A 14578-nucleotide genomic window follows, 5' to 3' on the forward strand; every position below is an offset into this window, starting at 1 on the left:
GAGCACAGAGCCTGCTTGGAACCCTCTCTCTCTCTCTCTCTCTCTCTCAAAGTAAATAAAATTAAAAAAAAAAAAAAAAAAAAAAAAAAAAGAAGCTACGGACGTTAGGTGTCTTGCCCAAGGCCACACAGGTAGTTAAGTGGCAAGTCTGGATTCTAAGAGTGTCTGACCACAAAGCCGTGATGCATAAAGTCAAACTAGAAAGCGCTTAAGCTGCAAGGCAGGGGCTTGTGCCGAAGCTGCCTGCCGTCGTTTCTCCCACTGACACGCTTCCAAGGGTCTGAGAAGCCCCGAGGTCTCCCCGGGCCTACTTGTGAGTGATGATGCGTGGAGAAAACCCTCGCCCGAAGCTGGCAGAGCTCCTGGTGACTGTGACTCCACTTAGATTACTCGTGACAGCAGCAGTCGGCCGCTTCACACACCCTCCTGGCTCCAGACTTCCAGCAAATTCCCACACATCCAGGGTGCGTGGGGGAGGGAGTCGACAGCCACGTTTACTGGGCACCTGCTCTGTGCACTGTCACAAACACACGGTGGGGCGTTCCTGCTTCCAGTCAGGGTGTCGAAAACCACAAGGGGCTGTTGCTCCCACGCAAACAACGTCAGACTGTCAGGGCACGGAGAGACGTAAGTGAGCCGAATTCCAGAAGTGAGCAGACACTGCCTAGGAGAGAAGAGCCCGGTGGCTGCTCTCATCCCTGTGGCCTACTCACCTTTTCCCTGTGAAATGGGGAATTTCAGCAGGTACAACAAGGGAGCAGGGCAGGAGAGGAGGGAGAGAACCCACCCCAGCCCTCAGGGACTGGGTCTCACACATGGCAGTGAGGACCCCTGGCCCAAAGCAGGCGAGGGGAGGGGAAGTCCAGCACCACCCTTATGAAAGTGCAAAAGCCTTCACCAGGCAACCTGGCTCTCCCGAGGCTGGGCCGGGCAGAGAGGGGAGAGAGCTTCCCCAAGGAGAATGCTGGAGAGAAACAGGATCATCCCAGCACCTCGAAAAGCTGGCAGCCTGCCTGTAAAGCTGATAGGGAGCCCACATGGTTTGGAAAGCCAGCAGCTGTGCTGTGAAACAGAAAGCGAATCCTGGAGCCTCTCGCTGCGCTCAGATGCCCAGCCTTGCTGAAAGGAAAGACCCGATCCTTTTTCCAAAACATCTGACGACAGTGGAGAACCGGCTCTGGAACTGCGACAGACTAGATTTATTCACTCCTGTGCTGGGAGAGACCCAAGACCACCCCCACGTTCCATGGTTGGGTAGGAGGGCTCACAGGGCTCAGCATACAGATACTCACTGCTATCATTCCTTACAGCCAAAGGATGCAAAGCAAAATCTGCAAAGGGAAAAGGCACAGAGTCCAAGGGAAACCAGGCATAAGTTTTGAAGAGTCCTCTCCCAGCAGAGTCCCACCGGGCAGCCGAAATTCCCTTGCAACGAGCCGTCACAACACGTGTGAAATGGGACCAGCCCAGTAAGTTCATTAGAAGCTCCGTGCCAGGGTTTTATGGGGAACTAATCACATGGGCAACTCTCTGCCTAGCACATACCAACACTCCAGACTCCCAGAAGGAAGCAGATATTTGGTATGCACAATGCCATTTGGACAGGTTAGGCACAGGAAACTTCTCCTGTCAATGAGGGTTATGGGAAACCTTCCTATGTCCAAGGTCCAGATGCCAGCCAAGGGCCAAGCTTGTGAGCACACCTTTCACAGGCAGCAGTGAGGTCTGCCTGTCAGCTATCTTCTGGACAGCCCCCCACACTACTGTCCTGGTGCGAAAAGAGGCCAATTATTACTTAGCTCAGTCTCTAATGCTGTTTCACAACCTATCATTCACTTGAAAATGATGAGACAGGCAAAGAAGAAAATGTGATCCCAAATCAAGGAAAAAAAGTCAACAGAAACTGATGCACAGATAGCTCAGATACTTACATTTTTAGAAATAAATATTTAAATAATGATGACAAATGTGTTCAAGGCTCAAATGAAAAACATGTGTGACCAGTTGATAAATCTTAGCAGAGAGACAAAAACTATAAGAACCAAATGAAAATGCTAGAAATTAAAAAAAGAAAAACAGAAATGAATAAGTAGTTTGAGTATCTAGCAGATTTGATGTATCGGGAAAAGGATAAGTAATCTTGAAAAAAGATCAGTAGAGATCATATACACTGAGGGGTACCTGGGTGGCTCAATCGGTTAAGTATCCAACTCTTGATTTCGTCTCATGGTCATGAGATCAAGCCCCCAAACAGGCTCCATGCTAGGCATGGAGCCTGCTTAACATTCTATCTCGAAGGAGGAGGAGGAGGAGGAGGGGAAGACGACTGAAAGAAATCATATAAACTGAAACACAAAAAGAAGATTTAAAGAGAGAGAGAGAGATCATTTGAATGCTGTGACATATCTAACAGGTTAATATATATGATGTGTTATCATCCTGGAGGAGGGAAAACAAATAGAGAGGAAGTAATAATAAAGAGATAATGGCTGAGAAGAGAATGGTCTGAAACTGATGAACCATATCGATCCACAAGATCCAAACCTCAACAAACCCAAGCAAAGTAAACACTAGGAAGCCATACCTAAACTTACTGGTGTTAATATGATGAAAACCAAAGGAAGAGAGGAAAGTCTTAAAACCAGAGAAAAAAGGGCCCATTAAATATGGGGAGAAATGCTAAGGATTAGAAATAGCGAAGGACAAAACATAACAGAACAACTCTTTAGAGTGATGTCCCCCTACAGATCTACAGTCATCAAAATATTCTTCAAAAATGAACACGAAGATTTTCTAAACAGACAAAAGCTGAGATAATTTAACTCCAGCAAAAAAGCATATAACAAACGCTAGAAGTTCTCCAAACTAAAGGAAAGTTTATCAGATGGAAGTCTAGGCCTGCAAGAAAATATATAAAAAAATAAAGAATACCAGGGGCGCCTGAGCGGCTCAGTTGGTTGAGCGTCTGACTTCAGCTCAGGTCATGATCTCACGGCTCATGAGTTCGAGCCCTGCGTCAGGCTCGGTGCTGACAGCTCAGAACCTGGAGCCTGCTTCAAATTCTGTGTCTCCCTCTCTCTCTCTCCCCTTGCCTTCCCCTTCCTCAAAAATAAATAAAAACATTAAAAAATTTAAAAGAACACCACAAAACTAAATATATAAGGAAATATAAAACATTTTTAAAATTATATTTCCACATATATATTTTCAATATAACTGTATAAAGCAAAGAATGATAAAGCTGTATGGAATTTATAACAAGTAGGAGTAACATACATGACTACCAGAGCACAAAAGGTAGGAGGGAAATGATACGAATTACAGTGTTGCATGCTTCTTACACTGTTCATGAAATAGTGTATCTGGAGCTAGCTAGAATGTATTACAATATAGATGCATAATATGATGTGTTTAGCAACCGCGTAAAAGAAAATCAATTGTAGCTAAATACCAAGATGGCACTTTTCAAGTGAGATATGTCAAAACTTACATTAAATGTAAATGGACTAAGCACTCCAACGAAAGGGCAAAATTGTCAGACTGGTCGTGTGTACACACACACACACACACACACAGAGGCACAAACCAAGATCCAGCTATACGCTATTTACAGGAATACACTTTAAATACGCAGATTCAGACAGGACGTTTGCTTCCGAGTTCAAAAGCCAGCGAGATGGCTGGTGGATTATGGTCCATGGACCCCCTGCACCACAACCACATGAAAATGTACTGCATTCGAGGATGCCTGCTGGCCTCCAGGCTCAGTGAGACTATCTCCTGGGCTTGGGAAACCGTTATCTGGTGGGAAGGGTGGCCAGAGGCCAGAACTGGCCCGTTAACAAAAGAGCAAGCCTGAGATCCTCCAGCAACACCCGCCCGCCTCGTGCTGGCCAGCACAGGGCTGATGGGCCAGGTCTGCCCCAAGCCATGAGGACACAGCCATTCTGGTCTTCAAATCAACCCCTCCTTCTGAAGTAGCCTTTGAAATAATGACATCACTGTTCCCATTTTCCAAATAAGGAGGCAGCGGCCCTAGAAGGCAAGGGATCAAAATCCCGAGAGGTCATCTAGTTAGTAAGTAGCGGCCATCAAGATTTTAATCCTTCTCTGCCACTCCAAAGCCACAAATAACAACAATGGAAATAAAATAACATCGACATCTAAAGATACATACGAAGAAAACATAATACCTGGAAAATGTTTAGAATAAATGACTTGCAAGCATAAATTTCAGCTCACTAAAAGGAAAATAAACCAAGATCAGGCTGGGTTTTGTTGTTGTTGTTGTTGTTTGGCTTATAGTTTTTTTTTAGAAACTGGGGTCATTTTTAAAGACAGGGAAGGGGAAAAGAACCAACGTTTTATCATCCACCGTGCACCATACCCACTACTCATAAAACAGTATCACTTTTAGCATCTCCAACACCAGGGAAAGATATTACTGTCAGCATCTTTAAGACAACAAATTATACAGAGAAGTTAAATTAAACAGACTGGAAGTGGCACAGCCAGGATTTGAACCTGAGTCTGTCTGGTTCTAAATCCTGGGTTTTTCTGCAATACCTCAGTGCTCTTGGAGATTTTCAAGGGCAAAACAGAATCTCAATGAACTACCAAAGAGCAATTTTTCACCGCCTTCCCAAGACAATGTGAGGGTGACGAGCAGGGTTACCATTCTGCTTTGACATTGGGTCGTTTCTAAAAGATCATTTTTATTTAAAGGTTTGCTTCTTACTTAAATTTACTGAACAGGCAAAACATTCAGTTCCCCCAGTTCAAACATTACACACAGGGAAAAAAGTCCCACCTCGAGCCTCGGCCTCCCGTCTACCCAGTCCCAGCCCTCCCTACCCAACCACACAGTTTCTTTATTTTGTGCATAAGCTTTAAGAAGCTTTAAAGTTGGGGCGCCTGGGTGGCCTGGTCGGTTAAGCGTCCGACTTCGGCTCAGGTCACGATCTCACGGTCCGTGAGTTCGAGCCCCGCGTCGGGCTCTGAGCTGACAGCTCAGAGCCTGGAGCCTGTTTCAGATTCTGTGTCTCCCTCTCTCTCTGCCCCTCCCCTGTTCATGCTCTGTCTCTCTCTGTCTCAAAAATAAATAAACGTTAAAAAAAATTTTTTTTTTAAATAAAAAAAAAGAAGCTTTAAAGTAGACATAAATAAATACAAATACATCTTTGCCCTTTCTTACCTCAAAGGCAGCATTACTATGTCGTTCTAAAGCTTGCTTTTTCTACTTTGTTATGTAATATCTTTCCAGGGAAGGAAGTCAAGGGCCTCCTTATACTGTTTTTGTAGCTGTGCAGCATTCTGTTTTTGGATGTGCCCCTGTCTATTTAAGTCTCACTCTATCCACAAACATTTCACTTATCTTCAATGAATAATACCACATACTCATCATCTCGGGACGTCAGTAAGTGCATCCGTAAGATCAGATCACTTCTTACAAGAGGCAAGCAACAGCTTATGCCACCTGCAGCTGGGACCCTTTACAGCCCCAATGGCAAGGCATGAGAAAGGCTCTCTCCTCACGGCCTTACCACCAGACTGTGCTATCAAACCTGGGAATGTATACTCATCTGATAAGCGAATCGATGGTATCTTAGTATGCTTTCACTTTATTATTTTTTTTTTTATTATCAGTGATGTTAGACACCTTATCACATACCCAAGAGCTATTTGACCTGTTCTCTTTACCTACTTTTCAACTGGGCTTCCTGGAGCAGTTTATTTTTAATCTGAGACAATCATTGATACAAGTAAGACAAACATCATAAAGCCAATTATCATTAGAACTCCAGGTGCTCGGGGCACCTGGGTGGCTCAGTCGGTTGGGTGTCCGACTTCAGCTCAGGTCATGATCTCGCGGTCCGTGAGTTCGAGCCCCGCCTCGGGCTCCGTGCTGACAGCTCAGAGCCTGGAGCCTGCTTCAGAGTCTGTGTCTCCCTCTCTCTGTGTCCCTCCCCTGCTCGTTCTTTGTCACTCTCTGTCTCTCAAAAATAAATAAACATTAAAAAAAAAATTAAAAAAAAAAAAGAACTCCAGGTGCTCAATCAATATTTTCCTTCTTGGGTTTAGAAAAATACTACCTTCAAGAACCATTCTCTGGCTTTGATAGCTAACAAGTGCACTGAGAAAAATCAGGAATAATTTCCCAGAATGAATGGGTGAGTCAACTAGGATAGCAAACAAGCCAGGGAGGGAAGAGTGACCCCAAACCAGCTAAAATAGTGGATTTGTGGCACCATTTTTATACAGGGTTGTGATGCAAGCCCCAGCCTGCCTTTCCTCTGACACTCATCTAGCCATTTCCTTCCTCCTCCGTCTCCTGTCTCTCCTCTCTCTCTCTCTCTCTCTCTCTCTCCCTCCTCCCTCCCTCCCTCCCTCATCAGCACCTCCACCCCAACCTCAACATCTCTCACAACAGGAAAGAAAATAGCACAACTCTGCTTTTTAGAATCAGTAATTACAATCCAATTTCAGAGGCTCCATGAATGCCAGCATGTAACTCTCAAGTGCAGCACATAATGATACATACAGGGCTAGCAAAAATAAGCATCCTCTTTAAATAAGTATCCCTTTAAACGAAAAGGTAAAACTTTATTTAAAAATAAAGTTATTCAACAGAATGAAGAGATGAGCTGCAGACTAAGAGAAAATATTTGCAAAGATGTATCTGATAAAGGACTGTTTTCCAAAGTACATAAACTCTTACAACTTGGCAATAAGAAAATGAACAACCCGATTAAAAATGAGCGAAAAGCCTGAACAGACCCATCACTAAAGCAGATAAACAGATGACGAGAAAGCACAGGGAAGATGCACCACTGTGTATGTCATCAGGGAAATACAAATTAAAGCAAGATTGAGGTGATACACCTCACAGCTGTCAGAGTGGCCCAAGTCCAGAACACTGACAACACCAAATGCTGGTAAAGATGTGGAGCAACAGGAAGTCTCACGCACTGTTAGAGGGGATGCAAGATGGTACAGTCACTTTGGAGGACAGTGTGGCCGTTTCTCGCAGAGCTAAACATACTCCTACCACACGATCCAGCAATCACAGCCCTTAGTATTTACCTAAAGGAGTTAGGAAATTATGTCTGCACACACTGTTTAAGCAGTTTTATTCATAACTGCCAAAACTTAGAAGCAACCAAGATGTTCTTCAGTAGATGAGTGGGTAAATGAACAGTGGCCCGTCCAGATAATGGAATATTACTCAGCACTAAAAAGAAATGAACTCTCAAGTCATGAAAAGATATGGAGAAACCTTCAATGTATATTACTGAGTGAAAAAGCCAGTCTGAAAAGGCTACAGACTGTATGATTCCAACTCTAGGACATCCCGGAATAGGCAAAACTGCAGAGACAGTAAAAGCGTTAGTGGTTGCCAGGGCAGAAGGGAGAGGGAGGGATGAACGGGAAGAGCACAGAGGACTTTGAACGCAGCGAGATCACTCTGCATGAGAACCTTAATGGTGGATACGTGTCATGACACATCAGTCAAAACCCAAAGAGAACACCAACGCTGAGCCTTAATGTAGAGTATGGCCTTGGGTGAGCATGATGTATCACTATAGATTCATCCGTTGTGACAAGTGTACCAGTCTGGTGGGGATGTTGGAAATGGGGGAGGCTGTATGTGGGGAGCAGGGCCAGACGGTATTTGGGAACTCTCTGTACTTTCCTCTCAATGGTGCTGTGAATCTAACACTACTTTAAAAATACTTTAGGGGCGCCTGGGTGGCTTGGTCGGTTAGGCGTCCGACTTCGGCTCAGGTCATGATCTCACGGTCCGTGAGTTCAAGCCCCGTGTCGGGCTCTGTGCTGACAGCTCAGAGCCTGGAGCCTGTTTCAAATTCTGTGTCTCCCTCTCTCTCTGTTCCTCCCCTGTTCATGCTCTGTCTCTCTCTGTCTCAAAAATAAATAAACGTCAAAAAAAAAATTAAAAAAAAAATACTTTATTAATTAAGAAAGAAAGAAGACTGGTAAAATCCAACTGAGGCCTGCAGTTTAGTTTATAGTAGGATACCAAAGTCCATTTCCCAGTTTTGACAGCAGTCTATGGTTAAAGAAGACATTATCATCAGGGGAAGAGGTGGGGATAGGTACCTGGGAAATCCGCCAGACTTTATGGGAGTCTAAAGTTATTTTAGGAGCGCCTGGGTGGCTCAGTCAGTTGAGCATCCGATTCTTGATTTCGGCTCAGGTCACGATCCCGGGGTCGTGGGATCAAGCCCTGCGTCAGGCTCGCCACTGAGTGTGGAGCCTACTTGAGATATTCTCTCTCTCTCTCTCTGTCTCCCTCCCTGTGTCTCTATCTCTCTCTGTCTCTCTCTCCCTCTGCCCCTCTCCCCTACTCTCTCTCTAAAATAAAAGTAAAAGTAAATAAATAAATAAATTTTAAAATAAAACTTTTTAAATGAAATAAAGTCACTTTTTATCACGTGTAAGGAGATCACCACTGGGTCACCTAGCCCCATCATTGAGAACATTTCTCTCAACAGAGTTGTGGGTTCACGCAGCCCAACACAGAGAGAGAAAACTGAACGAGGGGAGTCCAGCCCGTGATCGCATCGCCTTACTGGGCAGCATGCTAGCTTATTTATTTGCAAGGAAGCAAAGAGTTGAGCAGCTAGAGGGAGGGAACGAGCCCATTTTGTTTGGAGGCCCCTGGCTCCGTGGCAGCCCCACCCCAGTGCAGGCATCTTCCTGGGCAAGTGCTTAGGATTGATAGCGTCGGTTTCACCCCCGGGAATGCATTTTAATTACAGCTGCCAAGAAGCACATGTAACACCCTGGCTGCCTATGAATTCTCAGTGGTTTGATGGGCTTCGTGCCATGTTTCACAGTCCTTTCGATATCACGATGACCTGGAAATGCTTTCGGCATGAAGACGTCCATCGTGGAGTTACTTTTAACGGCAAAAACTGGAAACAACCAAACTGTCCAGTTACAAGGGGAATGGGTAATTAAACTGTGACACTCATCCTTAAGCAGCCGTTAAAAGTAGTTTTACAGTAAGTATATTTTCATAAAATGGGAAAATGCCTATGAAGTGATAATTTAAAAAAGGCAATATTTATAATGTCCTAATCAGGCAGGCTCTCCAGCCCTGCCTTCGACTGGGAGGCTATTCTAACTCAAACGCAAAGTATTCTTAGCAAACCATCTGGCCACTCATTTAAGCTGCATTCTCTCATAGAGCTTTATCGGCGGCAAAGCTGATGTTTTCATCTCCACCCAAAAATGCTCGTTTACAGTAAGACCTCAATTACGTCTAAAAAAATTAATATATCCAGAAATTCTACAAAGAAAGGGAACGAAAAGCGCTTTCCAAATCTTATTTAGTGAACACATATTATTCTTAAAATAAATAAATAACAACATGCAACTTTAAAAGGCAATACAAGAGTTTGCCCTTATTACAGTGTTTCCTGACACAAATTATATATTGCAAATTATACATCTAGATCTAGAAAACCAAATTGGTTTCCTTTTGAAAGTCAACTGCAATAGATTAGTCGTGTCTGCACAAAGGCTTTGAGGCCCCATCGAGGACTGATAAAACAGAGGGGCCTGATTTCTTAGTAATGTTTGCCACTGGTAGGCAGAGGGAGTGTGCGACCACACATACTGTGTATTTTTGGATTTTGATAGAAATCTGCCAGGGAGCAGATGCGAAAGGAAGAAAACAGAGCAGGGCGGGGCGGGATACAGCAGGGGGAATAATGCCTCCGCAAAGATGTCCAAGTCCTGATGTCTGGAAGCTTGCATGACAAAGAGAAGTTAAGACCACAGGTAGGGCTGAGGCTGTTAATCATCTGATCTTAAGGTATGGACCTTCTCCTGGGCCATCCACGTGGGCCCACAGGTGAAAGGTCCTCACAGGTGAAAGGCAGAAGGGAGGCAGAAGAGAGAGCAGAGGTGGGATGCTGTGTTGCTGGCTTTCAAGATGGAGGGCTGAGGCCAGGAGCCAAGGAGTGCAGGTGGCCTCCAGAAGCCAGAAAAGGCACGGGGATGGATTTTCTCCGAGAGCCTCCCAAAAGAACGCGGCCCTGCCGTCACCCGGCCGTTCGGTGAGACCCGTGCTGGAATTCGGAACTGCACAATAATGCCCGGTGGTGTTTGGCTGCCAAGTTGGAGGTGTTGGTTAGAGCAGTGACAGAAAACTATGATAGCGACCAAAGGGAAGGGTGATAACCTGTCAGCGTGAATAAGGGTGGTTGGCAGGAACCAGCTTCGTTTTGCTTTGTCAGTCCCAGTCTCGTGAGAAACACCAGAGAACCCAGCCCGGAGGAGGAGAGAGGCCAAGGTCTGAGTGGTTCTCGCTCCAGCGGGGGCAGGGCACCTGAAGCCCCAGGAAGCCTGTAGGAACCGGAGTTGACCCCAAGGCCAGCTTGGCCCCGTGACTCCCGAGGTCCCAGCAGCGCATGGTAGCCGTGTGACAGCCGGAAACAGTTGAGAACTACATAGGAAGGGACACCTGAGCTCAAACGATCCTCAAGTCCACTTCCTCTGCACACAAGCCAAAGACGCTACAAATCTGAGAAAGAAAGCAGTGAGGATTCCGGGGCAGAGAGACCGTCCAGCTGCACCTGCTTGGTGAAGGAAAAGGTTCCGCACTGAGAACCAAGGAACAAATGAAAAATCTGGTTCCAATCCTGGGAGAGTGAGGACGGTAAATAACCTTGCCTGGTCCAGCTTTCTTGTCTACAGAGCGAGGGCCACCCCAGCGATCTGTTCCCAGCACCCAAACTGCGCGGTCTACAACAGCCCAGGGTCCCCCAGAGAAACACATCTGCGGCTGTGAAACCTGAGATAACACTCTTCACTTTAATCCTGTTCAAAATCTGCAGGACGCTCATGAACCTCCTGCCACCCCCACAAGTTGACGTGCCAGTCCTGCCTGCGAAACACAGGTCCGCTGAGGCCACAGTAGAGTAGCTAGGCAGGCAACAGGTGTGGCGCCCTCACGGTTTCCTGTGTGCCCCCCCCCCTCCCCCACCGAAGACAATTACTGAGAAGACACGATGGGAGAACCCCACGCCTTGGACTCGGAGGCCAAGTGCAAGTTCTGACTCCTTCACTTCCTGGATGTTTAATGCACAAAAGCCCGTAACCCCTCTGAGCCACTGGGTTTCTTAACTAAATGAGGCAAGATCCTGAGAACTCCTCTCTCGCAGGGCTGTTCTGAGCATCAGAAGAGTTTGCCAGTGAAAGGGAGGGGGAGGGGGCGGGTCCTCGTCCCCTCAGAGCGGTCACGACACAGGTAGGTCAGTATTACAACAGTGACTGACATCTGTAGATACGGGCGCGGCAGACAAGCCTGACAGGTGATCTCGTACCTTCTCTGGGTGGGGTTCTATCAAACAGGGATGATAGTGTCCTCTGTCGGGGAGGTGCGAGCTGATGCAGAGCGTAGGCATACAGTAGTGGCTCAGTAAACGCAGCCTGCCGGTGTGGCGGCCCACAGCCCCTCCCACGTGCTACGTTCTCCGGGTTTCGGGGTGCACGGTCTCCACAAACATTTCAGGGCGCCCTGTTTTCCATCGCCATGCGTACATGCGGGAGCGGCAGCGGTTTTCAGGTTGAGTTGCCAGTGCTGAGCAGAAGTCTCTATGGGACAAGTTCACCGGACCGCGGTTCTTGTGGCCGTAACTGCGGTACGAGCAGCGGCCAGGTGGAAATCAGCGGGTACGTGAAAGACAGATCAGCTACAGCTATGAAACGAGCACGAGCGCCACGAGCTCCAGAGCCACGGCGACCCTCCGGGCACCGCACAGACACCAAGTCTAGCTCTCCGGGGGGGCATCGTCACACCTGCTGTGCCGGGGACACACCGGAGGCCAGCCAGGACCTGAAGCAGCCCTCCTTACGGCTCACATCCTCTCCTCTAAAGCGCTATGGGTGTCCACAGTGACAGCAGCCTCTTCCCCGGCCTTTGCAGAGTCACACGCAGTCCCTCCCTGGACCTGGTCTCCAAGGGGCAGAGAAATGCCACACTTCTGGAAGGGGGGGGGCACACCACGACGGGAGTTCTGCCCCAGGCTCCACGTGTACGAGCTACGGGGGCCCGGGAGCGAGGGGAGCCCCCCGGAGAGTGACTTCTCCACTCTGCCGCGTGACGTACTCGCAGCGTGAGCACGGGCCCCACGTGCCGAGTCCTCTCACCTTGAAGGAGGCGTGCTGTTCCATGTGCCGCAGCAGCTGGGGCTTCTGGGCTGCCGTGTAGTCACACACCGTGCACTTGAACTGCTTCCCTGGAAACAAGGGAGGACAAGGTGAGCGAGTGCGTCAAGGGCCACGCACGGACCCAGGTGCGCGAGGATGCCCCTTGCCGTGTGGGTAGTCCAGAACCTCCGGGGGGACAGCCCACGTGCACAGACACAAGGCAGCACAGCACACTCTGTCCACACAAGTGGCAACACAAAGGGGCTGGCCGTGGAGGGAGAAAAACAGCCGGCCAGGCCTGGGGCGGGGGGGACCCCACGAGCAACGACATCTGAGCAGGCTCCTAAAGGGAGGGTAAGGTGTCTAAGGTGTGTCCGGCCGACTAGAGAAAAGAGGTGCACACGGCGAGCACAGAGGTGGGGACCCTGGGTGCCCAGGACACCGGAATAGCTGGGTCTTCCTTCCAGGACCTAAAGCTCAAGGTCTACGGTGGGGCAAGCCCTGGCCCCGGAGAGGCTGTGGGGCCGGAGCACCGAGGGCCTGTGGCACGTGACCGAGAGCGTCACACCGTCCCCAAGAGCCAGGAGAAGGCAGAGCCCCTGAGCAAGGCAGCAAGACGTGTGTCTGGAACCCCTACCTTGGTGGGGACATGAAAGGCAGGTCTGGGGGATGCTAGAAAGAAACTGCACAGAAGCAGAAAACACTGCTCTTTGGGCGATACGCAGGCATTCGTTACTGGGATGAACCAGCCCACAATTTATTTGTGAAGACAAATGAATGGATATATGGGCACACTACCTTTTTTTACCCCTGGTTAGCAGAAGTAATACCAGTGGCACAGACGCACGACCCAATATAAACCTGACCTACTTCTGGTAGCGGTCAGTTGCTCACCCAGCGGTTTCTAAGGGCACGAGCCCATCGGGGAGCCAGGAGCACAGCCATGGCACGTGGTAGCACAGAGCCACTGGCCCCTCCCAGGGGCCCGGCGCTTCTCTCTTTCTCAGACGAGCCGGGTGAGGGTTCCCTCCCTCTGCAGCCTGCAGCCTCCCGTCCGATGCTCTCTCAAACCAAGTGAAAATGCCTCACGGCACCAGTCACCGGAAAGCCGTTCTCACCAAGGAAAACCCGTGATGCCCAGCCAGTGGCGGGCCTCAGTCCATCAGACTGGACTCTGCTGCACGTGCCTCTGCTAACAGGCCAGCATCCTCGGTGTCGGCGAGGCATTCTCTCCCAACCACGCCTTTTACACACCCGCATTCCACAACAACGCTCTGGCCCACACTCCACTCTTCTGCTACAAGCGTCCCTGCGTATAACCTTCCCCTGTGGACTTCTGCAAACCTTTAATGACAAAATCTGTACCTTCCACTCTGACTCTTCTTCATTCTTCTGCGTCTTCGACCCTTCCCCGATCTTGAGACCTGAGTATCCAACCGTCTGCTGGACTACTGCTTAGCTGACCCAAAGGTGCTAAATTGGACGTATTCTCTTCCCCATCGACTGGGTCCTATCTCCAGCCCCCGTAGTTCCTCGCCGTCACCCCACCCCCCACACCGATCACTAAGTCATAGACCTGATAGCCTTCCACAACATCTCCGTGACCCCAGCTGCGCTCACCTCAGTTTTTCAGCCCTGATCTCACCTCCTAAATACTCCTATTTCTCTGTTGCGATACCTCCACACTGGTGGAGGCCCTCCTCATTTCTTCCCTGAACAAGGGAAAAGCCTCTAACCCGGTGTCCTTGCTTTCAGGCAACTCTCCCATCCGTCATCCACCCATCCAGCTATCCATCAATTAACCGCTCGTCCCCCCACCTACCCAGCCTTCCTCCTCCTCCCTCCGTCCGTCATCCATCCATCCACACGGATGCCCGTCCTCCATCCAGATGATCTCGCACATAAGCTCTCCCACAGCCCTTCCTGCACACCCACCAATGACTCCAACAGGCAGAACAAATTTGAAGTTTCAGACCGCGGCCCAGAAGACCCCACAGAACAGAACTAACTTCCCGGACCTGACCCTTCTGACTTCCACCCTGCATGTTAGGAAGTCCTTCTGTTCTGGCAATGTTCTGCCGAGCCTTTGCTAACGATTTCCGTGCCTCGGGTGCACTGCCTCTCGGCATCTGGCCATTCTCCACTGTAACTCACAACTCAAGTTGAACAACATCTCTGGCAACGGGGCTAGGAGTGAGCTCCCCGCCTCCTTCTCCCACGCACCCTCTCCACATCCACATGCTCCTGTCCGTGCCCGACTCTGAGCATCACCACTGCTTGGCCACAAGCCTGGGGCTGCCTTGGCTGCCCCCAGGGACCGTGTCTTCTCCATCCCGGCACCCCCAGGGCCTGAGTGCACGGCACACAGCAAACATATTCTGTGCGTTTTACTGAACTG

The 14578-nt window shown here is 48.8% G+C and overlaps 1 protein-coding gene across 8 annotated transcripts in view; it reads right to left on the reverse strand.

Annotated features, from left to right (window-relative positions):
• Positions 1-14578, reverse strand: part of ZFAT (zinc finger and AT-hook domain containing) — a 345664-nt gene that overhangs the window by 120700 nt on the left and 210386 nt on the right. For all 8 annotated transcript variants that reach the window (XM_078441802.2, XM_078441799.2, XM_078441798.2 and 5 more), the window contains one exon: positions 12181-12269. In XM_078441802.2, the coding sequence (XP_078297928.2) occupies positions 12181-12269 (89 nt within the window). The remainder of the gene's footprint in view (positions 1-12180; positions 12270-14578) is intronic.

Source organism: Panthera onca, chromosome F2, assembly GCF_046562875.1.
Source record: "Panthera onca isolate mPanOnc1 chromosome F2, mPanOnc1 haplotype 2, whole genome shotgun sequence".
NCBI classification, from domain to species: domain Eukaryota; kingdom Metazoa; phylum Chordata; class Mammalia; order Carnivora; family Felidae; genus Panthera; species Panthera onca.